The following is a 12,684-nucleotide window of genomic DNA, read 5'->3' as shown; positions in this document are numbered from 1 at the left end:
AATACAACTTGGTTTAATCAATTAGTAATAAATGACCCAACAATGGATTTTTTAAAAATAAAATATTTATTACTTTTTTTGCCATATGTTACATGTCATGTTTATTTTTTCTTCTTCACTTTTTTATGTGTTTAGTAGTCTTTTTAACATAATTTCTAAATATATAAATTTTATATATTAATATTAAACTAAATATTGCTAAACAAAATTTGTCATTTAAATAAAAAATATTTTCTTTATAGATTCTATTATTTATGTGCTAAAATATAAATTTAATATGAAAATAGTGCTACAAGAAGAAATGGTCATCATTAAATTTGCTAATGAATACCCGTTAGGTGGGTGTAAATCACTTTTTATTTTACTTTTTAATTAATTATTTAAAATGGATTAGAAAAAGGCACTAAATCACTTTTTTTTTGTAGCAAAAAAAATAAAATTAAAATGGATTAGAAAAAGGCGTTAATGGGTGCAGCCTAGACAGCTATGCCATGACTTGTACTAGCAGAAAGCATATAAAATTTTTTGAGGAATTTTTAAAATTTTGAATTTTCATTATTGAAATGAAATATTCAATATCTCATCAATCAATATTATGATATTTGTCACTTTTTAAAACTATTCTATAAACGTATAATAATTATTATGGGTATATTGTATAGAAGATAAATGAGGACCGTTAGATCGCGCCCCACCCTACAGGCGCTACCTGAATTCAACGGCGATCCTCGTCTCTCTCTGCTCACATCAGAGAAACTCGGAGAGGGGAGAGAGAAAGAGGAGAGAAGAAGGAGAAGAGGAAGAAGAAAAGAACCTCCTTTTCAGGGCAAAAGGGGCTCCGTTTGGTTCTTCAGAATCGATCTCTCTCTCTCTCTCCCTCTCTCTCTCTCTCTCTCTTTCATTTTCTTTTGATTCTTCTTTCTCCGTCGCGTATTCTTCCCACCAGATCAGAAGAAGAAACCAAAAGAAATTGAAAGGAGAAGTTCAGAAATTTGCAGGGGGTGATCTCTGGAGATGAGTTGAGGAAAAAGTTTTTAATTTTTTCCCCCAACGAGGAGTGGGGGTTTTGGGATAATTATGGAAATTGATAGCATTGAGTGCGTGTCCTCATCGGACGGCATGGAAGATGAGGAGATCGCATCGTCTATGGCGCCTCATCATCCGCATCATCAGCAATACAATTCTTCCGCCAAGCCTCACGCTAAGATTGCCGGAATTGGCCCCACGAGTGTCCATGAATTGCTCGAATGCCCTGTCTGCACGAATTCTATGTACCCTCCCATTCATCAGGTTTGTTCATTTACTGCCTTTTTCTTCATCCTCTTTCAATTCAAATTTTGATTTTTTTTTCTTCTTTCAATTGTATAATTCGGAATGCAATATATCCTCTGTTATCTAGTGTTGGTGCTTCTATTTCATATTTGATTTCCCTTACTTTACCCTATTTTCTCCCTTCTTGGGCCTAGGGGTGCCAATTTCAATCCGCTTGGCGGATATTCACCCGAATTGACCTTGCATAGATCAGGTTTTTTTTTTAGGTTATAGTGATTGTTGGTAAATTATTATGTGGACCCGGGTCAAAATGAGTAGATACACAATTTACATACTAAATTTACCTTTAAAAATTACAATTAGTATATTACGAACACAATGTTAACCTATATGTAATTGATTACTTCCTTTCAAATACTGCAGCGAATTCCAATACTAAAAATACACACTTTAATCTTTTTAAAATTTAGTACAATCTTTATTCACAAATTCTCTTTTACCGTTGTTATATGTTTTGACTTAGAAACACAATTTACATTATGGAAGTTCACAATTTCAATATTAAAAATACACAATTCAATGTCGATTACGACCAGGGTCCACCTAGTGTGGACACCCTCACCCTGTGGGGCGGGATAGGTTTTGAAAAAGTCTGCCCGATGCTGGTTGGGTGGTGGATGTAGCCCTTCCGATCCACCATCGACCCATTGCCATCCCTACTTGTGCCTCACATCCCGCCCCGACAGGATTTGTGAAGGATAAATCACCATGACTCTCCCTCCCTTTAGGTGGGAGGACCATGGTACCACACTCACAAGAGTGTGAAACTCCCATGTTGCAATTGCCAAAACTCAATCCTATGTCGTTGCCCACAGTCTGTTAGTGAGCAATTAACTAAGCTACCTGTGTGGGACTCTTTTTTCTCTTGTGTGAGATGGGGGAGAGAAAGTTGGCTGATGGCAAATAGCATGTTTTTACCAATAGAGTTCCATTATAATCTATGCTTGTGTGCTGTACCAATTGGCTGGTTTGAATACATAGTTTTTCTTCTTTATGATAGTATGAACTCTTAGCATCCATTGTAGATATATGGGGGAGAAAATAACCAGATATGATATATTAATATATTGTTGTTTGTTTATCTGGTGAGAATTTGATGATTTTCCTTGCTGCAATTATGCATCTTGTCTGAAGTGTCCAAAGAAGTCCATTTTTAAGGATCAATATTGAAATTGATTGTTGAATTGATCGTTCGGTTGCAATTCATTCCTAGTCAAGTTGATGCCAATTTGCCCTTTTGCAGTGTCACAACGGGCACACACTCTGTTCGACCTGTAAAACGAGGGTGCACAACAGGTGTCCTACTTGCAGACAAGAGCTTGGTGATATTCGATGCTTAGCGCTAGAGAAAGTTGCGGAGTCTCTTGAACTGCCTTGCAAATTTTATTCGTTGGGATGCCCAGAAATATTTCCATACTATAGCAAACTTAAACATGAGACGGGCTGCAATTTTAGACCATATAACTGCCCATATGCTGGATCAGAGTGCTCGGTGACTGGGGACATACCTCAGCTGGTTACTCATTTAAGGGATGACCACAAGGTTGACATGCACACCGGATGCACATTTAACCATCGATATGTCAAGTCCAACCCTCGTGAAGTAGAAAACGCCACATGGATGCTGACTGTAAGTGAAGCTCTTTCTTAGTTTTTAACGTTTTAAAGTAATAGTCTGTTGAATGGTATTAGAATTGTGAAACATCATACACTATTTTTTCCTTGATATGCTCTATATTAGACACCATTTGGCCAGTGTAAGGTCCCCCCTTTTTGTCTTATCCAAAGTGCCTAACAACACTAACAGCTTATAATGCGGATGTTGACATTGACTCTAACAATTCTATTGATGAATTTGAGAACTTTTTGAGGAATTAGAAAAACTTGGGGAGCTAAACTTAAACCTTTAGTAAGTAAATTTGTTGAAGTTTGTGTGTCTTCTCTGTCAGGTCTTCCATTGTTTTGGTCAGTATTTCTGCCTTCACTTTGAGGCCTTCCAGCTTGGCATGGCCCCTGTTTACATGGCTTTTCTCCGGTTTATGGGTGATGAAAACGAAGCACGTAATTACACCTACAGTCTGGAGGTAGGAGCAAATGGTAGAAAGCTGATATGGGAGGGCACTCCGAGAAGTGTTCGGGATAGCCATCGCAAGGTCAGGGACAGTCACGATGGCCTTATTATTCAACGGAACATGGCACTTTTCTTTTCTGGCGGGGACAGGAAAGAGCTGAAACTTCGAGTTACAGGGAGGATATGGAAGGAACAACAGAACCCAGATGCTGGAGTGTGCATACCAAATCTCTGTACCTAATTTGCCTTTCAATTTTTGGAGTAACTGTTTTCTCTACCCTCATTAATGTGCATGTGTGTATCTGAGTATGAGGAAAAAACACTCTACTCTTTATCTTGTGCTCTGTACCTTAGAGTAAAGTTCTGCTGTCAATGTATAGGGTGGTGTTCTGCATATCTGCCATTGCTGAAGAAGCTCTAGTTCTATCAATTTTCTGAGAAAACCCTTTTCTGTATGCTTCATTTGTCCACTTGAAAAACAACAATTTCTGAATGCAATGGAAGAAACAAGAGTTTGGGGAATCTAAATTACTACTTGCTGTGTTTTTATTTATTCTTCCATCCTATGTTTAAGGAAACAAACATCCATTGCTGATGAAAGGCAGATTCCATTCCACATTCATATATCCAAAACACTAACATCATTAACCATTCAAAGTTTCAAGTTTCAAGTTTCAAACCAACAGGATTAGGGTAAAGTGGTTTAAGAAGCAAAAACTCATGATGCATTGGAACTGACAACATTAGTACAAAGTAGTTTCACAAACAAAAACTAACACATGATCAGTAAGTAATTTTATTTCCAATCTGAACTAGTTACATGATTATAATCTTTCATGCCACAAATAAACTTGGACACTCAAGAAATCTGTTGGACAAAGAATCCACTGCTCTTAGAACTAACTAGTCTGTTCTTGGAAAGAAAGCGATTCGTTTAGGCTTCTTTTGATAAAATCTTAAACCCAGGGCCTTGGTAAAAAAGGCAAATCTTGTATGGTTTAACCACAATCTTCTATGTTCATGCTGTGGTCTGCCCAGTTATGGCATCACCACTAGCATTTGACACTGCATCAGCAGTCTCCTCTTCTCCGGTCTCTACTGCCTCAGCAGAATTCACTGTTGAATCTGCTGATTGATCTTCAGGTTCCTTCTTTCCAAACAATCTGGGGGTGTTCAACAAAGCATTAACTGCTTCTCGGGTACTGGCCTTTGCCCTTTCTGCTTCTTCAGCAGCCTTAGCTACAGCTTCAGCCTTCTCCCTTTCTATGTCTTCTATAAGCTTTGGCAACTCCTCTTCTCTTCCTTCTTTCCTCAGCCCTTCTCCAACGAATTCTTTCAACTCATCAGTAAGATCAGTTGGGTCCTCCCTTAACACCCTATCCACAATGGCAAGCACCTCGTCATGCTTCCCGACCTCAAACAATGCATTCATCATGAACTTGTACTCATCATCCTTCATTCGGAGCTTCCCCATCATCATATCAAAAAACGATTTTGCTTCATCAACCTTCCCAACTTTAACCAATCCTTCAACCAATCTATTATACACCCCAATATTAGGCCGCAGCTTTGATTCAACCATTGTCTTAAAATAATGAGCTGCATCATCAGGCCTATTTTCCTTGAAGCAAGTGTCCATCAACAAAACAAACGTAACCTCATCAGGGCTCACTTTCTTCTCTGCCATATCCTTGTAAAGCTCCTCCGCCTCGCCCAACATATCATTACTGCACAAGTGTTCAATCAGATTATTATATGACATTGTATCTGGGCTACACCTCTTTGCACCCATTGACTTGAAAACATTAATAGCATCACTGAATTTCCCTTCAGCACAATAACCATCCACCATCACATTGAAGCTCCCCAAATTAACAGTCAATGTTTTGGGAGGATCATGCTCAGTCATCATCCTATCAAATAGTTTCAGAGCCTCATCAAACTTGCCATTCTTGCTCAATGCATCTAAGATGTGATTAAAAGCCACAGCACTCATCTTAATTGTGGAATTCTCACCCACAGCTTCTACATAACACTCCATAGCCTTCTCCTCCATTCCCCTCAGGAAGTAACCTTTCATCAAGCTGCCATAAATCACTCCATCAGAGACAGAGCCTCCCAATTTTTCCTTCAATTCTTCATAAAGATTGAAAATGCTATCAGCATCTGAGTTCTTAGCTTGAGCAGACATTAAATAGCTATACACAATGGGGTCCGCTTTGAATCCCTTGGATAACATCTCTTCCTTCAATTCAAGTGCCTTTTCAATCTTATTGTTATCGACAAGGCCCTTGATTAAAATCCGGTAAGTGGTGGGCGAGGGGTTGAAGGGGGCGTCATTTATAAGCTGCTTGTAATGCTCCATCGCTATATCGGTCTTGCGGCAATCCATGTAGGCGGAGAGAAGAAGGTTGTGCGTGACAATATTGGCGGCGACGCCGGCCTGCGTGATGAAGCGGTGAAGCGATAGAAGGTCAGCGTACCGCGATTGGCGAAGCTGCGCTGCCATGACGGAATTGCAGGTGAAGATGGTGGGGCGGCAGTTGGAGTAGATGGAGTGGCGCGTGAGAAGCGCGGCTTCCTCCAAATCGTTCTCGCGGATCAGCTTGAGAATGCGGTTGTGGAGGTTGAGCCGGTTCCCGGTCAGAACCGAGACAGTTTCGGGGATTTTCGGAGCATTAGGGTTAGGGTTTTGCGGGGAGGTGGGGCGAGGTTGCTGCTGCTGCTGCTGTTGGCGAAGTGCGGAAATCGGAGGCTCGATGCGAAGGCGGCGCTTGCGTTTACGCCGCTCGGCGGCTGCCTCTTCCGGCGTGGCGAATGAGAAGAGGCGAAGGCATAAGAAGCTCGGCGGCGACGGTTGGGGCAGGAAATGACCTCTGGTTAGTGTCCTAATGTGGTGATTGAAGGAGGAGAGCTTCGAGAGCGCCATTTTTCCCTATAGGTGCGCAGAAATGTAGGTTTAGGGTTCTACCAGGGGTTTAGCTGAAATGGAAGATGGGAGTGAAGATGAAGAAGATGATGATATGCTTAACTTGGCAATGGGTAAATGGGCCGGACGCTTTAAACCGATCTTTACCACTACGATAAAGGCCCAATATTAGATCCAATTCTTTTTTTACCCAAACAACCAAAAGTTAAAACTAACTTGGCCCAATTTATAGAGGTGAAGTATATTCCTTTGATTCAATTGTTATACCATGGACCATGGTCCATATTGTATTGTTGACCATGGTCCAAAACATATTCGGATTATATGGCATGTTGGTAAATAATCGGCAAATTATTGCATGGACCATGGTCCACACAGCTGTGTAGACCAAAAATAAAAAGTACATTATTTTTATATTGAAAGTACATTATTTTTGTATTGTAGGTACATTATTTGACAGTATATATCAAATAATGTACCTTCAGTACAAAAATAATGTACCTACAGTATAAAAATAATGTACCTTCAGTACAAAAATAATGTACTTTTTATTTTTAGTTCACATAGCTGTGTGGACCATGGTCCATGCAATAATGATTGATTATCAGCCTATCAGTCAATTTTGACTTATTTAACCACTATTAGTTGTTTAGTTTTTTGTAACTCCAAAATACTAAAATTCAAAAGGCTACTCAAAGCAGCCTTTTCAATTAGCTTTTTGAAAAAAGAAATTATACCAAACAGCCATCAGCTAACAGCTAATTTATCAAATAACTTTCTACAATCAGCCAATGTTATCAACTAATCATACATTCTAACCCAAACAGCCAACTCAATCAGCCAACAACCATTTACCAAACAGGGCCTATATCTACAATTGATAAACTTAGGCCCTGTTTGGTAAATAATCAGCCAATCAGCCAATTTTGGCTTATTTGACCACTATTAGTTGTTTGGTTAATAAGCTTTTTGTAACTCCAAAATGCTAAAATTCAAAAGGCTACTCAAAGCAGTCTTTTCAATTAGCTTTTTGAGCAAAGAAATTATACCAAACAGCTATCAGTTAACAGCTAATCTATCAAACAACTTTCTACAATCAACTAATATTATCAACAAATCATACTTTCTAACCCAAACAGCCAACCCAATCAGCTAACAATCATTTACCAAAGAGGGCCTTAATCTTTAATTTATACATAATGAAATCAAATTCGGGACACTAGTATAGTAGTATAGTATATTAGAGAGCACGTACCAAGCAATATCAAATGAACTTTACTGGTTGAAGCAATGAAGCATCATAGGACTCTTCAATTCGCTTTCTGACTATGCATTTGTCACGGACTCACGGCTGATATTAGTTTTTTCAAGTAGCAAAGCAAAAGATTTCTTCAGAGACCGACAAATTAAACTCGAAAGTTGATACTCCAATAATAAAAAGTGTTGGGGTGCCATATTAAAGTCAAAGAAGGCCAAAAGTTGAACCAAAAACATGCCACGTGAAAAAATTTTGACGTTGGGCCTAAGGTCTAATGTCGTGGCACCAGCGAGATTGACTCATGGACAGCGAGAAAATTAGCTATGGTTGATCATCAGATTTAGAGATTCTCTGAATTCGCCCATAAAGTCTCATCTCTAATTCCAACATTCAAAAGCCTCCACCTTGATAATTCACACAGGCAAAAATGGAGTAGGGGACTACTCTATGTGGGGCAACAATACAAGATACACAAGGTTTTGACTTCAAACATATATATCGTGTTTATTGTGAAAACCCAATACCATGGTTAATTCTGATACCAAATTAAATTATGCGAACAGAAGAATAGAAATGCAATTGATAAAGTGTCTGAGTAATTTAAAATTTCATCCATTCTTGATATGGTATCTTAAATATGACTTCAATATCTTAATTACAACATAACATTGCAGCTGAAAAAAAAAATACAGAGATTACAATATGGATCTTTACTCTTCAGTCAGATTGGCAACGAAAAGGGAATTATTTGGGTGTGGGAAAGAAATACTACTCCATCCAGCTTATGGAATTGGAGAAACTGTAACATCTATATAATTTATATTTATATATATAGCTAGCTCATCTACTGAGCCCTGACAAGAATGCCACTCCAGTTGAAGGCAACCAAGCCGAGCCATAGATGAACTGAGAAACCGTGAACTTATTCGCCTCCGTCTCTAGCTTAATCACCCGATACCCGGGCCACTTCACTCGCCCGGCCAGCCCAGCGCCCGGGCCCGTGTTCATATACTCGCCATAGTACAATGTACTAAGGGCGAAATTCCCACTCCACTCGAGCCAGCCCCGCGGGTGGATGTGATCCCCCATGTTACATAACATGTAGACGGTTCTAGAGTACATCTTCCAGGGCCGACCTAGGAACGTGGGGATGCTGCCCTTGGACGCCTCGAGGTCCGAGGTTGCTAGGATGTTGCTGGCGTGGATTGAGATGCCGGTGTTCTGGTTAGGGTCTTTGCGGTTTTGGGCTGTGATGGTGTTTTTTTGATTGGACATGGGTTTTTGGGCGTATATGTTGCATTTTTGGAGGACCACGGCGGCGTTGCCGAAGATGAAGTCTACCGTGCCGTAGATGTCGCATTCGCGGTAGAATTGGCGTTGGGAGTGGACGTAGAGGGTGTCTTGGTACCCGATGATTTGGCAATTGTATATCACGCCGTGATCGGCGCCGATTCGGAGCGCCACCGCCTGGTGCTTGCTTGGCCCCGCCGTGTTCTGGAACGTAATGTCCTTGGCTATGAAACCTGTTCCTGTCGCCGCTGCATATATTATACACAAAATTTTATTAGCCCAAGAAATGTCCTTTCAAGTCCGATCCGCACAGGCAGTTTAATTGAAATATACTCTCTAGATACAAGATAAGTCCTAACAGCTATAATGTGGTGGGTCTCTTGTAAGTACTAGGCATTGGTCATCCTAACTATCTAATGAGTTGCTAAATCATTGTGATTTACCCTCCACTATTTTATCTAGTTGAGGTGTGGGGCCCTGAGGGGCGCAGAAATTTTGCCTTATGAACAAGAAATGAATTTCGGGTTGCTGAATACTCTCAATCTCCAAGACCCACACACGAAAAAAGTTTGGACGTGCCACAACCAAACCAGTCCTATATTAAATGTATAATATGTAAATCTATTTTTTAAGCTATTAAATGAATGTTGTGGTCACCAAAATGGAGTGGTTGTTCGTAAGCTATCGTCACATCGCTTTCCCTATATTCTATAGCAAATAGAGTGAGCCTCACAATGCCACTATGCCAATATCGCATATTGGGGATAAGGAAGCCATTACCATGCTGCTCACGACATGATAACACTAATCCGCATACGACACAGAAGTTAGGCCAAAATCGAACTAACATCTCTTATATTTTCCTTTCTACACTAAATATGAGAATTCAATAGCCATTCTGGTTTCTTCTCTAATGTCTAATAACGTGTTTGACTTGGCTCATTCTGAGCCAAACACCAAAGCACCCCTCTCTTGGCCGTCCAATCTTGTAGTGATCAAAAGAAAAGTTGCTAAAAGGCATAAAGAAAAAAGGGTGTCCCAAAAGCATAAATGCAATTGTAACCTGTCTTTCCAATTAAATTTTATTTGCCTAACTAATCTCCGCTCTCAGGCACAAGAATTGTCCAAAAGGAAATTGTCACTACTGGGAATTAAACTCAGGTTATTTCAAAGTTTTCTTATCAGGTGGACGGAAATTTTTCCCCACAAAAACACCTCACTTGCCACTTGAACTACCCATTGAGTCGCCCTTTTGGGTTAGTGTTATATTGTAACACAATTTTTCTAAAATTTTATTCTAAAATTATAAATTAAAATATAGAGAATTTACCGAAAGATGCGGTGTGGAAGGTGGTAAACTGCTCAGCCACACTTCTTCCACCAGAAATGACGGTTTTGCCCTTCCCGTCTCCGACTATCATCACGTTGGTTTTCTTCTTCCCCACTTTGAGATTAGCTTCATCGTACCTGTGTAATTTTTTTAACCATTATAATTAATTAATTTCAAATAAAATTATCAATTTCTACCGACAAATCAATCCCTCATAATTTCAAACACCTCCTTAAATTCCTCCCATGATACCCAACAACCACTAATTAAATTTCAAAGTGCCACGTAATTGTCAATCATATCATCAATTTCATCCAATTAGCGAATCCACATCGTAATCACCATTTGACTGACTTCAATTACCCAATCACTATTGTTCCACTTGCTATGTAATCACGATTAGGATAGCACCATCAATAAAGTTGATAATAATAAAATAAAATTAATTTTAATATATGATTATAATTCTATAAAAACTTTATAATATAAATAATAAAAAATCTAATGACAGGAGGTGACTCTCCAATAGAAGGTCATGTGTTCGCCGGTGAGACTGTGACATTTTCTTTTTTCTTTGTTTGGTATTTATATTTTTATTATTTAGTATTGTAAAATTTTTTAAATTCTATATATTATTCCATACTTTCTTATTAATTATAATGAAAAGTATTGTAAAAAAAAAGTGAGTAGAAATTCCCTTGTTTATTGGGAGAGAAGGGTAAACTTACGTTCCGGCCTTGATGTAAATCACGATCCGGCGAGTGCTGTGCTCCGGCACCTTCTTTATGGCCTCGGTGATGGTCTTGACAGTTCCGGTACCGTCCTTGGCCACAATTATGTCGGCGTGGATTGGAGTAACCGGCGTGCTGAGTAATTTCCGGTCGCTTTCGGATAACCATTTGGGGAAGTCATCGTCGGTGGAAGCGAGAACAGCGTCGCGATGATCTAACAATTTGCGGCGGTGCTGAATAGGGACGCCGGAGAAATCGTCTCCGCCGTTCGTGGCGGCGAAGATCGCGAGAGAGTTGCTCACGAGTTCGGACAAGTCCTTCAGCCTCTGCGTCACTTGATCCTTCACGGGGCCGTTAGCGTCGGAGAATCCTTCCGTACACGTGTCCTGATTGGTTAGCGCGGCGCTCAGCCACGTCATCACGTCCTGAGCGTTCGCTCCGGCGTCGCCGGAGAGGATGGAGCTGAGGGAGCGATCGAGGAGGTCCATCGAATCTTCTAGAAGCTCGAGGCAATCGTCGTAGGCGGACCGTACGATTGTGCTCATCTGAAGGTTGTTATAGTCGGTTACAGTGTACAGCGCCTTTCCCACGCGCTGCAGAGTCACGTTAACGGAAATGTGGACCAGATCGCCGTCCGTCGCCGACAACGCGCCGGGGAAATCCAGTAGCGAGCTGAGGCAGAGGCTCGGGTATAACGTCTTCCCGCAGGTTCGCGCCATCGCCTGGCTCGGCTTGGCGGTTATTCTGTCCCCCGAGCCTCTGCCTCGTACCCCAACCAAAACCCCCACCGAAATGGCCGCGGTAACAATGAGCACGGCGGCGATTATGACCAGAACCTTCACCGTTGACTTCCGCCGACTTGACGACGTGGCTTCATTTGATTGGCTGTTTTGCAGAATTTCCCGGCGAGAAGAACCGCCGCGCTCGCTCCCCAGCCTGTCATAACCCATTATACAAAAGAATTGAAATGTACGTAGTTGAAGCTTATTTTCTTTTAGGCTTTTAGCATAGTTTTTGTAGCCATAAAAGTTTTAAAAGTACAGAGAAGATAGAGTGGGACTAAGGAAGTTGGGAGCTAGCTAGTAATATACACTCCCATCATTTCAAAATAGTTGTCTTATTTAATTTACACAAAAGTTTAAAAAATAATAAAAATGTATATGCACTTTTTCTTTTACCCATGATGCATAAAAGATTAGGTTTTAATCTTATGACTTTTGTTAAAAAGAGTAATATAATAAAACAAAATGATTTACTATATTTATTCTAATAAACTCAATATTTTCCTGGTTTATCGAGTGATTCTTTTTAGTGTATGTAGAAAAGAGAGAGCAAGAAAATTATAAGAATCATGGCCGAGCCACATCAATCACATTCACAAAAATGAAGTAATTAAGCTTAGATACTAGGTGGAGCCTTGAAATTATATAGATTGATTTTAAAGTGATCAGTGATTACTATGCGTTATCACTCACCTTAAAACAAATCAACTTTGAAAGCAAGTCAAATTTGCCGAGCATTGGAAAGATTTTGATTGAAAATCATTTTGGCCCTCCTCGAATAATGCGGTAGCTAGGTCGTTTGTAGGTAGTAGTTTGGTTTGTTGTGTATTGTTCAGGTGTCCTTATCGACCTCTTTAATTAAAAAAAAACATTAAATAAAGAAAGAAGACTTTGAAAACAAGTCAAGAAGAGAGTTGATTTATTCTTTGCATAGAAAACTTGTGTGTATATTAAGCCATGC

At 39.9% G+C, this 12,684-nt stretch overlaps 3 protein-coding genes across 3 annotated transcripts; 1 reads left to right on the top strand and 2 right to left on the bottom strand.

Moving 5' to 3' along the window:
* The first annotated feature begins 752 nt into the window (after nucleotides 1-752).
* Nucleotides 753-3,931, top strand: LOC116020927 (E3 ubiquitin-protein ligase SINAT5-like). The gene is made up of 3 exons (XM_031261498.1): nucleotides 753-1,290; nucleotides 2,576-2,962; nucleotides 3,282-3,931. Exons 1-3 carry the CDS (start codon nucleotides 1,078-1,080, stop codon nucleotides 3,642-3,644), a joined length of 963 nt encoding a protein of 320 aa, XP_031117358.1. The 5' UTR covers nucleotides 753-1,077; the 3' UTR covers nucleotides 3,645-3,931.
* A 174-nt stretch (nucleotides 3,932-4,105) lies between these two features.
* On the bottom strand, nucleotides 4,106-6,449 carry LOC116020768 (pentatricopeptide repeat-containing protein At3g49240, mitochondrial). The gene has a single exon (XM_031261292.1). The coding sequence runs from the start codon at nucleotides 6,330-6,332 to the stop codon at nucleotides 4,422-4,424; it is 1,911 nt and encodes a 636-aa protein (XP_031117152.1). The 5' UTR covers nucleotides 6,333-6,449; the 3' UTR covers nucleotides 4,106-4,421.
* A 1,729-nt stretch (nucleotides 6,450-8,178) lies between these two features.
* On the bottom strand, nucleotides 8,179-12,069 carry LOC116019578 (probable pectinesterase/pectinesterase inhibitor 61). The gene is made up of 3 exons (XM_031259852.1): nucleotides 10,939-12,069; nucleotides 10,211-10,347; nucleotides 8,179-9,128 (listed from the first exon to the last, which is right to left on the bottom strand). The coding sequence occupies exons 1-3, from the start codon at nucleotides 11,889-11,891 to the stop codon at nucleotides 8,431-8,433; spliced, it is 1,788 nt and encodes a 595-aa protein (XP_031115712.1). The 5' UTR covers nucleotides 11,892-12,069; the 3' UTR covers nucleotides 8,179-8,430.
* Nucleotides 12,070-12,684: the final 615 nt, after the last annotated feature.

Source organism: Ipomoea triloba, chromosome 5 (genome assembly GCF_003576645.1).
Source record: "Ipomoea triloba cultivar NCNSP0323 chromosome 5, ASM357664v1".
In the NCBI taxonomy this organism is placed as follows: Eukaryota; Viridiplantae; Streptophyta; class Magnoliopsida; order Solanales; family Convolvulaceae; genus Ipomoea; species Ipomoea triloba.
This window is presented reverse-complemented; position numbering and strand designations above follow the sequence as displayed.